General features: G+C 44.0%; 1 protein-coding gene across 3 annotated transcripts in view; it reads left to right on the forward strand.

Annotated features, from left to right (window-relative positions):
* The window catches only part of SMARCA2 (SWI/SNF related BAF chromatin remodeling complex subunit ATPase 2), a 147,132-nt gene that overhangs the window by 94,426 nt on the left and 36,335 nt on the right, over positions 1–16,371 (forward strand). For all 3 annotated transcript variants that reach the window (XM_084834397.1, XM_084834399.1, XM_084834398.1), the window contains 2 exons: positions 6,296–6,373; positions 9,589–9,807. In XM_084834397.1, the coding sequence (XP_084690523.1) occupies positions 6,296–6,373; positions 9,589–9,807 (297 nt within the window). The remainder of the gene's footprint in view (positions 1–6,295; positions 6,374–9,588; positions 9,808–16,371) is intronic.

Consider the following 16,371-nt stretch of genomic DNA (forward strand, 5'->3'; position numbering starts at 1 on the left):
AATGGCACTCCTCAAACAACTGAATTGTCTTCTTTGTGGTCTCTGTGCATCACACATATGGGCTCTGCGCCTGCAGAGAGACTCGTTCAGGAAACTTCCAAGCTGAACAGTTTTTAGCGGGAACCCTTCCCCCACCAGCTCTGGTATATATAGTGTGGGTTCCCACCTTCCCCTCAGTTCCTTGAGACCGCCTTAGCGTTACTTCGTGGGGAACTTCTTCGACATTCTTCAAGCTGTGTTTTCTATCTTTATCTTATCTTCCTTGCCTCTTTTTCTTCTTGTCATCTTATCATCTCCTCCCCATGGACAGCAACGTGATGCAGATTGGAGACTCAGGAGGGATCACGACCTTTTCCTGGATCACTCTCGTTACTTAGGAGCTACTTCTCTGTTACATATTCCATTTCAACATGGACAACGACCATGGTTCAAAATACATGACACTTTCTGTCCTCCTCCTCTGGTACCGAGACGTTCTACATCTCTAACACTACACCAATACGGTCGGGACCGTCAAGCCCCACCACCTCCAATTCCACCTCACGGTGCAACTGATGTGGCACAGCGACTTGCCCCCTCACAAGAATCCGGTGAGGACTGTCAGTCCAACTCCTCCTATTCCTCGGTCCCCCCATCGATCTCATCCCCAGATGATGTTGTTGGGACATGAGATAGAACCTTGCCTTCCCAGGATATGGGGCGCTTTTCTGAGCAAGTGCTTAGAATGGCGCAATCGTTGAGCATCGAGGTACAACAACTCCACAATCCGGCCACCCTGGTGGCCATTCCCTTTCTTCCAGCTCTGCTGAGTGCAGTGCAACAAATATGGAACAACTTCATCCTTGACCCTGATGTCCAAGAGGCTAGAATCGATGTACAGGGTTCAAGAGACGGACGCTTCGTTCCCCTTTGCACATCCAAAACCAAACTCAATAATAGTAGAGTCTGCTCAAGGCCGCTCTCAAAAAATGCATGCCTCACCTGTGGATAAGGAGGGCTATAAACTCTATCTTGTCGGACGCCACCTCTATTCTTCAGCGGCATTGGGGCTTAGGATTTCAAACTACCAGGCAATGATGGCCAGGTACCAATTGTTCCTTGGGGGAAAAATGGATTCTCTCATCGCGTACCTTCCTGAGGATCAACGTGACTTAGCCAGAATGTTCCACGCGGAGGCATCCAAACTATCCTGTCAGCAGATCAATACTGCCCGTCATCAGGTGGACTGCAGTGCCAAGGGGGTGATGGGTTCTGTTGCCCTAAGGCGACATGCCTGGCTCCGTTCTGCGGACCTAAGTCCCAAAGCTCACTCTAGGATAGAGGATCTACCCTTCGACGGCGAGGGTTTATTCAGTGCAAAAACAGACAAGCAAACGGACTCTGTGCAGAAAGCCACAATGACTGCTCATAAGATGGGCATCGGTCAAGTCCAGCAACAGCAAAACCATGTCCCTTATTGTCAACGTCACTGGTACTGACACCAGACCTATGCCCCTCAGCAACCTAGGGATCGGGCACCCAGATACCCACAGCAGCAACAACAGCAACAAAGGAAAAGTTTTTCCTTTCCCAAGTTCCAGCAAAAGGCGAAGGGCGAGGGATTTTCTAAGCATCATCTTTGACTCCAGCCTCCATAACAACCATTACAAACCACCCTTCGGAGACTTCCTGAGCAAATTTTATTCGACCTGGATGAGAGTGACATCAGACAACTGGGTGCTAACTATTGTCTGTCGAGGATACAAAATAGAATTCAACACCCCCCCCCCCCCCACTGCTGGGTTCAGTCCGGATCACCCCACCTTCGAAAGTCCTTCAGGAGCTCTCCTAAGGAAGGGTGCCATCCAGCGCATTCATCCAAACCTCGGTACAGATGGGTTTTTCTCCAGGTACTTCACCGTACCAAAACACGATGGAGGCCTCTGGCCCATTCTAGACCTTCGGGACCTGAACAAATTTGTCGCTCCCAAAAGATTCAGAATGACAACCGTAGCCACGATTCTCCCACTCCTCTGAAAGGGTTCATGGTTCACCACAGTCGATCTCGAGGATGCATATTTCCACACAGCAATAGAACACTCACACAGAAAATTTCTCCACTTTATGATCGGAGCGGAACTCTTCCAGTTCAACGTTCTGCCATTTGGTCTCTCAACAGCTCCACGCGTATTCATAAAGTAAATGGCTGCAGTTTGCGCTTACCTCCGCCTCGAGTAGAGATCTACCCGTATCTCGATGATTGGCTGCTAGTGGACTCCTCTCGGGAAGCCCTATCGCACGCTATTATGGTTGTTCTGAACCTCGCTGGGTTTAGTCCCCTGGGTGCTGGGACTAAAGATCAACAGGGAGAAATCCTGTCTGATCCCCACACAAACAGTTCAATTCATAGGGGCTATCCTCGACTCCAGAACTGGCTGGGTATACCTTCCTGCGTACCTCCATCCAAAAACCTCATCGTACATGCCACTTCAGTATTCCTCGATCGCCGTGCCAAGGCACATGACATTCAATGCCTACTCGGTCATACGGCAGTGACAGTATTGCTTGTGGAATGGGCCCGGCTGCGGATGAGGCCCCTGCAAAACTGGTTCATCCAAACCTTCAACTTGACCGGCAACCCTCTCCTCGTCACGCTTGTGGTACCGGAGATGGTTGCTCTCAGCCTAAAGTGGTGGATGGACCCCAAACATCTGACCCAAGGGATGCCATTTCTCCCCGCCCCTCCATCCAGGGTCCTGACCACAGACACTTCCTTACTGCATTGGGGAGCACATTGCGGACCTCTATGAGCACAGGGTCTTTGGTCATCCACAGAAACTCTCTACCACATACATTTCCTGGAGTTGATGGCAGTTTGGAAAGCCTTCTGCGCCTTCGAACCATGCCTCCGGCATCAACACATCCAGATCCTCACAGACAACACCACAGTTCTTTGGTACCTAAACAAGCAAGGGGGAACACACTCCCCCCGCTTCCTTTCTCTCACTCTGGACATTACCACTGGGTGGTAAATGGGCATTCGTCTGACCGCTCTCCATATCACTGGAGGAGACAATCCCTTGGAAGACTCAGTTGCCTGCTCCAGTGCTCTCACGAATGGCAGCTGGCCAGGACAACTCTGCAGCTGATTTTCAGGCAATGGGGTCGACCCGAGATCTATCTCTTCGCTACTCCAGTGAACACGGCCTGCAGACAATTTTGCTCCAGGGCCAGAGTCGGTTGATGATTGTTAGGCAATGCCTTTGTCCTGGAATGGATCACCTATTCTACCTCTTTCCTCTGTTCCCACTCCTCACAAGGGTGATCTCAAAAATCAGACAGGAAGCCACGAACTGCATCCTTATCGCCCCTTGATGGCCCAGGCAACCTTGGTTCAAAACGCGGAGAGACTTGTCGCAGGGACATTCACTCCCGCAAATAGGCAACTTAATTTCTTGGGACAGAGGTTGAATTCTCCACCCCGATCTCCACACCCTGAAGCTCACAGCGTGAAGGATCCAGCCCCCAGACATCGCTCCCTACCAATCCTGGTGACAGTACAGGCTATATTCGATGCGGCGAGAAAGCCATCTACGTGCCGCTCGTACTCCGCTATATGGGCTTTATTTGTGAAGTTTGCGACTGACAGCAACTGTAACCCTAATGACTGTCCTCTTACGGATATTTTATGCTTTCTCCAACACTTATACAGTAAAGGACTGAAATATTCCTCCATCAGAGTATATGCCTCGGCAATTTCTGCGATGAGGTGTAACATAGATGGGTGCTCCCTCTTCAGCCACCCCTTATGCAAACAATTCTTGCGAGGACTTAGAAATTTGGTTTCCCACATGAGAGACCTCGTCCCTCAGTAGGACTTGTTGCTAGTGCTCAACAGCCTGACATCTGCTCCATTTGAACCTCTTGCTACAGTGGACTTGAGCCTGCTTTCTTGGAAGTTTGCCTTCTTGGTAGTGAACACAACCTCGAGAAGAGCAAGCGAGCTCTCCGCTTTACGAATAGACTCGCCTTACACCATTTTTCACAAGGAAAAGGTGGTACTCAGGCCGGACCTAGCTTTCCTCCCTAAAGTGGTGACGGATTTCCATCTGAATCAGCCGGTTGTTCTTCCTGCTTTCTTTCCATCTCCGACTTCCGATTTGGAGAAGAGACTGCACACTTTAGATGTCTGGAGAGCCCTGGCCTTTTATAAATCATGGACCGAGTCTTTCCGTAAGTCGCAACGATTGTTCCTGTGCTACGGGGGTCATAATAAAGGCTCTCCAGTCTCCTCTCAGATACTAGCCTCCTGGATAGTACAGGCTGTTCGCTTGGCATACCACCTTTTGAGGAAAGACTTACCACCTCAAATCTGAGCACATTTGACAAGGGGAGTGTCGACTTCCACAGCTTTTACAAGAGGTGCGCCTCTAGTGGACTTGTGTAAGGTGGCTACCTGGTCTAAGCCTTCTACTTTTATAAAGCACTACAGATGTTTTATAAAGCACTACAGATGTTCGGGCCTGAGCAGACTGTGCCTTTGGCAGGGCTGATCTTTCTTCGGTACTACAGTGAGACACCGACCCACCTCCAGTAAGTCAGCTTGTTATTCGCCCATATGGGTGATGCGCAGAGACCATGAAGAAGAAAGTCAGGTTGCTTACCTGTAACTGTAGTTCTTCGAGTGGTCACCTGTGCATTCACACAATCCTCCCACTGTCCCCACTTGGGTGTCAACATGATTTGTTGGTACTGAGGTGTTCTTTCTCCTTGGTCCTGGACTGCTTTGCAGTCTCAAGGAACTGAGGGGAAGGCAGGAACCCACGCTATATATACCAGAGACAGTGAGGGAGGGGTTCCCACCAAAAACTGTTCAGCTTGGAAATTTCCCGAACAAGTCTCCACGCAGGCACAGAGCCCATGTGTGTGAATGCACAAATGACCGCTTGAAGAACTACAGTTACAGGTAAGCAACCTGACTTTACCTTTTTAAACTTAATTGACATATGCAGGTTAGAATTTGACACAGTTAAAACAGCAACAGTATTCCCGAAATACATTTTGTAGTATGTACAACAAATAAAGCTAAACTTTATGTGTTGTACATACCTCCTCCCATATGTACCTGCCTGGACCCTAAGATCAACTTCAGAGGTCCTTCTCCGGGAGCCCCTACCGAAGAAAGTGAGGCGGGTTGCTACCAGGAAGAGGGCCTTTTCTGCTTTGGCATCCTGGCTGTGGAGTGAGCTCCCTAGACAGGTCTGCCTGGCACCTACATTGTATTCCTTTCAGTGCCAGGAGAAGACCTTTTATTTTCACAGCATTTTAGCACTCTAGTCTTTTAGCTCTGCTGTATTAAATCCGTATTTTAAATATCTGCATTGCTGCTAGGTTTTATTCTCATTGTGCTTTTATACTGCAGTTTTAAGCTTTCATGTTTTATATTTTTTATGTTGTAATTTATTATTTTAATTTTTATGAACTGCCCAGAGAGCTTCAGCTATTGGGCGTTAGAGAAATGAAAATAAATAAATAAATAAATAAATAGTTCTAGAGTTGACTTTTATGTTTTCTATCCATGTTCTAATTATTGATTTGGCTAGGATGTAGAGGGCTCATCTATTCCTCCCAATCTCTGTAATATTACACAGTTGTAAAGGTCTTCACCGCACACCATCTTAGTTAGGTAAGGCTGCATGTCAAGCCCTCACCTGCTTTAGTGATTAATTCTCCTAAATCTGGACATGTGGAATTCAGGTCTTCAGTATTTACTTATGGAGGAGGGACAGACCTTTCTTCAGGCTCTGTTTAGCTCTCCTTAAAAACTTATAGTGTGGACTAATAGTTAGGCAAGTGAGTAAGACAGAATACAGAGCTGGGCAGAATACTTACTCAAGCGTCTGATTTTAAGTATTTCTATTTAAAACATTCAAATGGGTAAGATAAATAGGAGGTTGCATTAAAAGAAAATAAACATTATTTTCTAACTAGCCTTTACACTTGATATAGATCCTAAAATTGGTTTTAGCACTTACATAAGAAAGCACAAATTTCATGTAGTTCTGATAAACAGGAAAAAAGCTATAGTTGTGTGTTGTTTTTCCAGTGACAGTCAATGGGAGGCAAGAAGATCTGGATCTCCAAACTGATAATTAGTCGAAGTGGGATGGCCTCCAAATTGGTCCAAGCCAAAGCATGCTGTTTTCTGAATTGAGGGTTACACTGAATATTGTGGTCAGTGCATACCCTTAGTATTTTCTACACATGTCTCATCAACTTCTATATATAATCTTACCATTTTTCTCTTTATCTATAGGAAGAAGATGAAGTTCCTGATGATGAGACTCTGAATCAGATGATTGCACGGCATGAAGAGGAATTTGAACTTTTCATGGTAATGATACTGTACAATCGTGTCTCTATCGCCTTTGATTACCTTCACACCACAGTTTCAAGTCTAGTGATGGAGTTCCATTACAGTTTCTAAAAATTCTGAAGATGAGAAATGCAAGGGCAGCCTGTACTAGTTAACATTTTGCATAGCTGGGTTCTTTCTGAGACATCCTCGTCCATAACCAAGCTCAATAACTTCCTTTACATGGGCCAGGTAGCAAGTGCAGGTGCAGTTTGGGACATAGCAGCAGTTCAAGGAAACCATAGAGTATCACTGTTGAAAATATATAATTTGAACTAGTAAAATGTTATGTTCCTGTTATGAAAATAGCCTCTGTGTTCACCGAGATGTAGGGAGACAAATGGATCTGTACCTGCCTCCATATACTTCACTCAACATGAACCAAATTAATTGTTCTTTTGTGCCTTTCTACGGAACCAAATAAAACATTCACCTGTCTGCTGGATTGACAGGAAGCCTTAGAATGCATTTTTTCCTATGTGCCACAAGAGGTTGCTGTGGCACCTGTTCAGTTGATAACCCAACTGGTTACTGTCCTTCATCTGTTCTGTCAGTTGTCTACCCCTGCCCCTATGTGCTGGTTCTCAGCTACAGGACATGATCAGAGGAGATGAAAGCAAGAAGCAGCTATACTGAGAAACAGTGGTCTCACGCTAGGAGCAGTGATTTATTGATAAAAATTTGTTTACTGCTCTTATTCAGCAGTACTAGGGACACTGTACAAATTAAAACACTGCAACAATAATAATTACATTTTTTAAAATCATTTTTAAAAAACAACCAAAATGAAAAAGAGCCATATAATCGGAGACCTAAAGCATCCAGATTGTATAATTACTTATGAATAATGTTAGGAAGGGCTAAGAGTGGTGGATTGATGAAGGGAAGCAAATGAGGAATTGAACATAAATGAGCAAAGGAATGAAAAGGAACTGGTTTTGGGCTGAGGTGCTAATCAAAGGGAAGGAGCACATTCACTTTCTAGTAAATCCCATCAGCTTAGCAGTCTTGAGGGTCATCCAATGGTATACTTTGTATGTTCGCAAGCCTACTAGTGCAATAGCCTACTGCTATATTGGGGTAATTTCCACAACAAACAGGATAATACTGCTCCGCAAAGGCTATTGAGCATGTCCTCCTCTTGAGGGCATCTCTTCAATGAAATAAGACTTTAATGTCTCTAAAAAATAAAAATAACTCTCCTCTGTCTTATTTTAAAATGACCAACATAGTAATATGGAAGAAACAAAGTAAATAAAATTATAAAACAATATTATAGTCCTAGTGACTTCACAGTATATGTAATTAGAAGTGCATTAAAACTATAATAGATTCCCAGCATTCCCAGGTATTCTACATGTCTCATCATTCTCATAGGTTAAATTCATATTTTGATATGGGACAACATGACAGAGGAGTGCTTTGTATAAATATTTTGGGGGTGGAGCTGAACAGAATTCCTTACCTACATTTTGATTATTTAATGGAAGTTTTCAGGCTTTAGTTGATCAATTTGTGGGAGGTGGGTGAATGTTACTGCTCTCATGTGTTCCTACAGCAATGTATATAATTTAAAAAATTTCAAGCAAAACCTTTCAACCCATGTCTTGCAAAGAGTAATTCAAACTCCTCCACTAAAATAATAACATCCTGTGAATTCTTCATCTATGGTATCAGCAGTCATCAGTACTCTATGCTGCAAAAGGGGTTGGACTCTGTGTACACCTTTCTCTGTTGTCAAACAATACAAGTTTTCAGTTAGCTCATTGGTTAATTATTTGATTTTTAAAAAACTGACCCAGAGTTCACTTTAAAGTCTATAATAGGAAATGTAAGAGCACTAACAGGTAGAATTTCACAGTCAAGGCTGAGATTCTGTAACTCCATAATTATTTCAATGCTGGGAGGGAGGGTGGAGTCCAGATTGTATTTCATGCCATGCCCATACGTATAGGGCTGGTTTGCACATAACACTAAACCATAATTTAGCATTATGTGCACAAGCAGGAATGAGCCTGTGCAATATGCTGGGCTCACACACTCATCCCACACAGCTGGGAAGAGGAATAAACCGGAATTTAGTTTCACCTTAGCAGATTCCTGGTTTGTCCTTAAGTACAAAGCAGGACTTGCTAAACAAAGCAGAAAAACAATTCAGGATTTGAGGTTGGTTTGTTCAGCAGTTGACTAGAGTTTCTTTTAATCACAATTCCTGGTTCACATGTAATGACAAGTCAGGAATCTGCTAACGTGAAACGCACTTACAGCTGTGCAAGAGGAGTGGGGGGCACATAATCCCAGTGCTTCATGCGGGGATATTCCTGTTTGTGCATGTAATGCTAAATTCTAGCTTAGGATTATGTGTGAACTGGTCCATAAGCACACAAAGAGCTTGGAATATATTGTAGGAAAGTTCAGTGTGATGACACATACTTAATAGCCAAAGCTGTAGCAGCTCCTAGTGTGGCAGATCACATTAGTAAAAGAAAGGCTGATTTTGGAGAAAACTCATTGGTGTTTAAAAATACTGCTACTTATTAACAAGTAGAACCTGCACCAAAATGTTGCAGTGCGTCCTCCCTTTTAAAAGGAGTGCTGCTGTTCAGGGTTCCGGTCTGCCATTCCCTCCAAGCAGGGCATTCCACTTTTCTCCCCCTCACTCCCTCCATGTTCTGTTTTTCTTTTCCAGCTGTCATTCTACATACCATGGCTGCTGAGCATGATCAGTATCACTGGACTGTTTTTTGGAAGGGGTCACCCCTTTAATGTTTTTGTTGTTGATGTTAAAGTTCTGCAGAGCTCAGGATTCCTCTGAGCATGCTGATGCCTCCCTCTTGTTTCTCAGTGGCTCTATTTCGGCTGTCCTGTCAGCACTCACCACTAGAGTTCATATTAGAAGGAGTGATATGTGCGTTAGCCACCATTGAGTCATAATTTTCAGAGATGCTGATTAACTGCATTTCCCATTAACATCAGTGAGTGCTCCCAAGTTCTCAGCATCTCAAAAGTCCATTCTATTTCAATCTAAGTTTTGTCATTTGATAACGATCCCTTGAAGGTAACTTCATTGAGGTAAAGAAAAATAGCAGAACATGCTGCAAAAGTTTAAATAAGTTATAAATGAAGTTGCTAGTAAACTTAAGAAAACTACTTGCTAGTAGTTTTTTTAATGATAGCATTTATTCCTCACACAGCGAATGGACATGGACCGGCGCAGGGAGGATGCTCGAAATCCAAAACGCAAACCACGGTTGATGGAGGAAGATGACCTGCCATCCTGGATAATCAAAGATGATGCTGAAGTTGAAAGACTTACATGTGAAGAAGAAGAGGAGAAAATATTTGGCAGAGGGTCCCGCCAGCGCAGGGATGTGGACTACAGTGATGCCCTGACAGAGAAACAGTGGCTAAGGGTATGTTGTATATATTTCTTTCTGTATTAGTGTTGTATTAGGGGAATACAAGTTGGGGGACCAAAAGGAATCGCACACAGGAGACAGGGGGAATGAACAAATGGGACACACTCAACTTCAATAGCATCACAATGTAAGACTAATGAGCTCTGATTGATAAGGTTTGGGGCTAGGTGGACACGAAGATGCTCATCTAGCTCCAACCCTGAACAATACAATGTGTGTGTGTGCACGCGTGAGTGTGTGAAGCCTATTTTTTCTTTTCTGTGCCCACAGTGTACAAGAGAGTTTCTTTTGTGTGTGGGGTGGGAGACGCGCATATCTCAGCATACATCCCTGATCCCAGTTTTACCTTTCCTCCTGCCCCCTTAGCAACTGAGTCCTTGGAGGGGTGATAAAGTAAGACTGGATAAAGTAGCTCTTTCCCACTTCTCCTAATTAATCCCCCTTTCCCTGGACTGTTTGAGCTTCAAAGTGGTCAGAGTTCTTAAAAGCTAATAGCATCTGGACGGGCAGGGGGAATTAGGGTTAGAGATGCATGCCTCACAGTGCACATCTCCTGATCCTAATTCCCCACCCCTGTCCAGGATATTATAAGGGATTTGATGAGGCCATTTCTCTCTTGCCTTTTTCCAAGCCATTGCCTGTGTGTGTGTGTTTTCCAACTGCTCTTAACAATCCATGCTTTCTGGAGGTCAGTGAGCATGTTCAATCTTTGTCGGGTGACTTTGGTTTCTTTTTTTTAATTTACAAACTAATATTTTTTACATACCTGGGGAGTTGCCTGAGTATGCAGAAATCCTTATCTTGCCTGTGGATGGCCCCATTTTGCTTCCCTGCTGATAGGAACAAAAAGTTGCTATTAGAAGGAAAGATTATGCTGATAGAGAATAACAAGTTTCCTGCTGTAATTAAGGTCAAGATAGACTTTTCAGATGGTTCATATAGTTATTCAGAGATTAACATGAAGCCTCTTTGCAAAAACCTTGATTACTGTCAAAGTAATGCGTGTCTGTATCAGAAATGTCTCTTTGCCTGTTTCACTCCTGAAACTCTCGTTAATGCTCTATGCATCTGATGGAGTGGGCTATAGTTCACTAAAGCTTATGCCAGAATAAATTTGTTAGTCTTTGCAGTGTCACAAGACTCTTAGGGCACAACCCTATGGGGATAGTTAGCCGCCTCCAAACTCGGCGGATGACTATCCAATGCGGGGCGGGCGAAGCACAGAGGGGATCCCCTCCTCTGTGCTCCAACTGCCCTGCATTTGTGGATAGTCAAAACTGCTCTCACGAGTGTAGAGCCTATAAGGCAGCGACGGAGGGGGTGGGGAGCACAGTTTCTGGGAACCAAGCTTGGAGCCCTGGCTCCGAGCTCAGTTCCCAGAAACTGAAAAATCCTATGGCCATCTAGACACTGTCTAGCAACCATAGGCCTAGTTGTTTTCGATATAATTATAAGCACTTCTTAATTGGGATCAGTTTCTTGCCATATAGTAAACATGGTGGTTTTGCCAGTTTATCCTCAGAAGTAGATTCAAAAAAACATTTTATTTAGATTTATTTTTAGGCTGCCTTTAAGAGTAAAACTCTCTCAAGGCAGCATGCAAGATAAAAACCACACAAAACAGATACAATAACATTTAATAAGTACATATATATTACATGTTGAATACAAACAAAGGTTACTGATTAAAAAAAAATCAATACCAACAAAAGTTACCTGGAACCAGCAGCTCAGGAACTTACAGAAAGGCCAGGGAAAACAGATGGGTTTGAGAGCTTTTCTGAAAACCTGAGAAAAAGGGGCCTGACAAACACCCAATGGAAGCTGATTCTAGAGGTGTGGGGCCACCACGAAGAAGGCCCTCTCTGTTGCACTCACCAGCCTAATAGTCCTTGGCAGTGGAAAAGTCCTTCAATTAACTTGGGCCAAACCATTTATTGAGCTAGATCAGCTCAATAAAAGAAAATAAAACTACTGAGGTAAACAAAGGCCACCGTCTTTGAAACCTCCATAGCTATGGGCTGTAAGGGCCTAATTTCAACTGATTAAAATGAGCCCTCATTCGCCTTAGCTGTTCAGGTACTGTGGAATGTTTGTGTTCCAATTATTCAGGAGTTTAGAAAAGTGTCAGTACACAGAGATGAGAAGGGGCTACGTGCTCTTGGTGGGAAGGTGGTGAGCAGAGTTGAGGGTAGACAGCCTATTTTCACAGTAGTGTCAGCTATTAGACTATTTGTTTGGGAATGGTAGGTAGATGTGTAGTCTGAGTATATAAATATTGCCGTGCATAGTATGAATCAGGATATGTGCATGGGGGAATGTATGAGAGGATGAAAGGGAAACAGATACATAGAAGATACTACACACACGCACACAAAACAAGTCCACAAATTTACATCCTTTTTTTTTTTTTCTATTTATGACCTTCCTTCTTTCTGTACCCCTTTCTGTGAGCAGTGTATGTACTTTTACATCACAAGGTATGCTGAGTTTTGTGGGGAGTGTAATAAATTTGCCCAGGGGTCAAAAAAAATTCAATGTAAGTGGTACTCCCGGTAGAGAATCTCCTCACCCATTTGTTGTAGTAGTAGTAGTTATTGTTGTTTCAAAAAGTGTTACTGAGCAAGGCCAGTATTATTCTGCTCGGTCACCAACTTGTCAGTCAGTTGAAAACTCAGTTATAATTTACTGTTACAGCTTGAAAACTGGGTTGAGACTGTAAGGGTGCAATCCTGTTGAGATGGCTGTAAGCCACCGAACTTGTCTGTGTGCTCCTCCTGCTCTGCATTTTGTCTAGACAGGCTTTTTTGCCCATCTAGCTGGGGCTCTGTAGAGTGGGAGAGAAGGAGGCTGGAGAGGCCTGGAGATACTGCAAAAGCCGGCCTCCCCAGTCCCCTCCCCACCCACTGGCAGGCCGCCTTTCCCCCCTCTCTGAGGTCACTTTGGTGACCTTGGAGAGGCAGCTGGTACAGTTCTCTCTGCATCAGCTGCAAAGGGGAGGGGGAGGGAGTGGGGACCTTGGATTCCTGGATCCGAAGTAGGAGTGCTGTCTCTGACCTCAGATCCAGAAATCCGACCTCTGTCTAGGGGCCATAGGGTTGCTGTCCAAGTTGTCTTTTCTCCATGAAAGAATCTCTTCAGTTTTGTTGATAGGATAAGAAAGGAGATAAAGTAAACCTTAATTTCAGTCTCTGGGGACTTAAAACTGTTGGTTAAGATTGACTTCAGTTAAAATAAATTTTATTTGGTGTAAATTGTTCTTAAAAGGAAACATGTTTCTGGTATTAACTCTGTATTATTATAACATTAAAAATTAACACAATCATTTGATTGTCAGAGTTCAGCAAGCTATTAGGATCTAATAGGCTTGTTTCAGAATTGGGCCAAAACACGGGTAATAGCTCTGATCCTTTAAACCTGGTGAAAAGGGTTTAGCAGAAGGCTGCAAGATTGCACCAGAGAGCTGGGCTGGAAGCCGGCAAATTCCCCCTGCTATCTCCCCACCAGCCTTAACCACCTGTTAAGACTTATATCAGTACATAACTTGTTTCAAATAGTGATTAACAGTTAGCCCAAATTAACATTAACCATGGTTAAAGGATGGGGGAATTTGTGCCCAGGACGGGGGCGTTTGACCTCATGAGGAATCAGGAGTGTTATATCTGCACTAGCCTTTAGAGAATTCAGTGGTTTCCCTCACTCTGATCAGAGAATTATAATCTCATCTTTTACCCTCCTTTTTTTCATTTTGTAAGCAGAATACTTAGAAAGGGCTGGTTGTCTTTTACTGCTTCAGACAACCAGGTATTGAAAGGTTATTTATCCAGTTGAAATGTATATCTTGCTTTAGTTACTGATAGTTAGTGAATATAAGTCAATGAATAATTGGTACACCGGTCTGTTAAAATGTGTGGATGACTTTTATTTTGCAAGTGAACAGACAGAAAACTTTGATATTATTACTACAACTTAGCATGACTGGTTTCATTGTTATCTATATGTTTTAGACCATTAACAAATATGAAGAACGTGGAATGATGCTTGTAGCTTTTGTCAGAATGCACTAAGATGGCTTTCCATGTGATACATTTCATAATACCTTTGTGCATTTTAGGAAGCTCTGTAAGCTTAGGGCATCACAGACACACCAGCTGGGTTCAGACAATCATTGGAGGAAAATAAGCCACTCTGGCGTCTTTTCCCTGCCCCAGCCATGTCACCCATGCATCCATCATTTCCCTAATTAACCACACCATGGGTAATTAAGGAAACTACCCCATGGGAAGCCATGGGTTGCAGAGTGGTTTGGAACTCTGCACATCTTGCTGGGTTTGGACGACATGACAACCTGCACCACAGCATGGGTAATTGGGGAAATGGTCAGCACGTGAGCAGCATGTGCAGGTTAGGGAAAAGAAGCCATGGTGGCTTCTTTTCCTCCAATGATCGTCCGAACCTGGCCACCATGTATCTGGATAGAGGCTCTCTTCCTGGTCCTGGGGCTTGTGTCCCAGCCCCTTTATATTAGCAATCCTCACGTTGTTGTTGGAGGAATTGGACACCATAGATTAGGGGTGTACGCAAGTCACTTACTTTTTCGACGGGGTGATTTGCAGCGGGGGGGGAGGCGCTTCGCACCTCCCCCTGAAATCCTAACCCGGCCGGTTCCACTCCGCGGAGATTCCGCAGAGCCACCGGCCGGGGCCGCCTGCAGCCGGTGTTGCAGCTGTTGTTTTTTTTTTAGCTTGCCGTGATAGGCTACATAAATACTTACGTAGCCTATCACGGCCTCCACAGGGACGCAAATGGCATCCCTGCGTTAGCCGTGATAGGCTACATAATTATTTACGTAGCCTATGACAGCTATGATGAGGAAGCGAATGGCGGCCGCAGCACGGCTGCCATTCGCAAGTCAGCGCAGACGGCAGCAGGTAAGTGCTCCGTTTCGCACGCCTTTCGTGGGGGGGGCAGGGGCTTCGTTCCGCCACAGATTTCGGGGGGCCGAATGCACTGGCATTCGGCCTCACCGAGATCTGTGGCGGAATTCTCTGACATCCCTACCATAGATACAGCTTAAGGCTTGGAGCTCTTGTGAGTTCTGTGACCAGTTGCAGTACAGAGCTGCTGCTCTGTACAGTAACCTGGGTAGAAGCTTGATGAAAACTTTCTCAATATGACATTCCAGAAATGGTGAAACTTCCCAAGCTGTCTTATTAACAAATGTGTCCCTTTTGCATTTTTCAAAAAATTAGAAGAAAACAAACTTAACTTGACCTTTCATATGTCGCAGTTTTGTATGTTGATTCTTTGCTGTTGGTGTCCCAAATTCATTTTTAGGCAATACAGCTACAAGTTCAACATGAAGGAGACTGTTGGAACCTATACTTCCACAGCAGAAAGAGGGTCTTGATCAAGATCTCTACTTTTGAAATTCCTATGTCAGATGTCCTTCTGAGCTGGACTGGTTTTGAAAAATACCTCCAGATTAGGATTAGAATTTGTCTGTAGAAACAACTGAGTGACATTTCCTTGGTCATCTTCAAAATACATTCACCTTTTCTCAGTCCTTTTACAGTCCTGGAACTTGTAGACATAAGGGTTAATTCCAGGCATAATGTTTAGCTAATAAAAAAATATTTCTTAAGACAGGTGTCTTTATCAAATGGACATACAGTAGCTGCCTGTTGTAATCAATAAGTGGTTGTCCTATAGAGCACCCAAGACTCCATCCCACCCCAGTTTGTAACAAAAGCATGCTGCTGGCATAAAATGTAGTTCTCTTGTTGTAGTCTTAACAGGTGCTGCGTTGACTAGTATAGGATAAGTATGAGCAATTAGTAATTTAATCTGGAGGAAACTTTTATTAGTTTTGTGTGCACTGGGGACTTTGACTGGTGAGACATTTTGGAGCAGTCTTCTTTGTAGATAATGAGCAGTATCCAATGGGTTGATCTGCCCCTGCCAGTTCGGTTGCGCCCCTGCTGATTCTATTCCGCAAGCCATTTCCACCCCTTGCGTAATGGAGATTTAGCACTTCTGGGAACATCTGGAAAAGAATGGAAACATTAGTTTCTGGAACAGCACAGGTAAATGGAGCTCATATAAAGGAGCTCTGCCAATCCAGAAACGAGCATTTCTGCTTGTTTTGTGGCTTCCTGTGGGTAGCATTACATCTCCGTTGCACAAGTGGTGCATCCTACTTGTGCAGTAGAATCGGCGGGCTTGCCCAATGGCATATTACATTTAATTGTGGTTAAAAAAAATAGAAAAAAACAAGGTTTTTAGGGAAGGAATGTGTTAATATTGTATATCTGCCCAGTAATTTCTATCACTAGGGACACCCAAGATATTTTGGTATCTGAGACAGAAAATCCAAATGGTACCCCCTCCCCCGCCAATGGTGGTTTAAAAAAAAAATCTAAATAGTTGACTGCTACCTTTTAATAGTACATCAAAACCTGCCTCCTGTTGCAGGACATATCGTCCTGCCTGAAAGCTGGGCTGATCCTAGCTCTGTTTTGTCCACCTCAGTTACTTAGAATCATTTGAGCTTAGGAG

This window comes from Heloderma suspectum, chromosome 2, assembly GCF_057233095.1.
Source record: "Heloderma suspectum isolate Gila_16-S chromosome 2, 16-S_ref, whole genome shotgun sequence".
In the NCBI taxonomy this organism is placed as follows: domain Eukaryota; kingdom Metazoa; phylum Chordata; class Lepidosauria; order Squamata; family Helodermatidae; genus Heloderma; species Heloderma suspectum.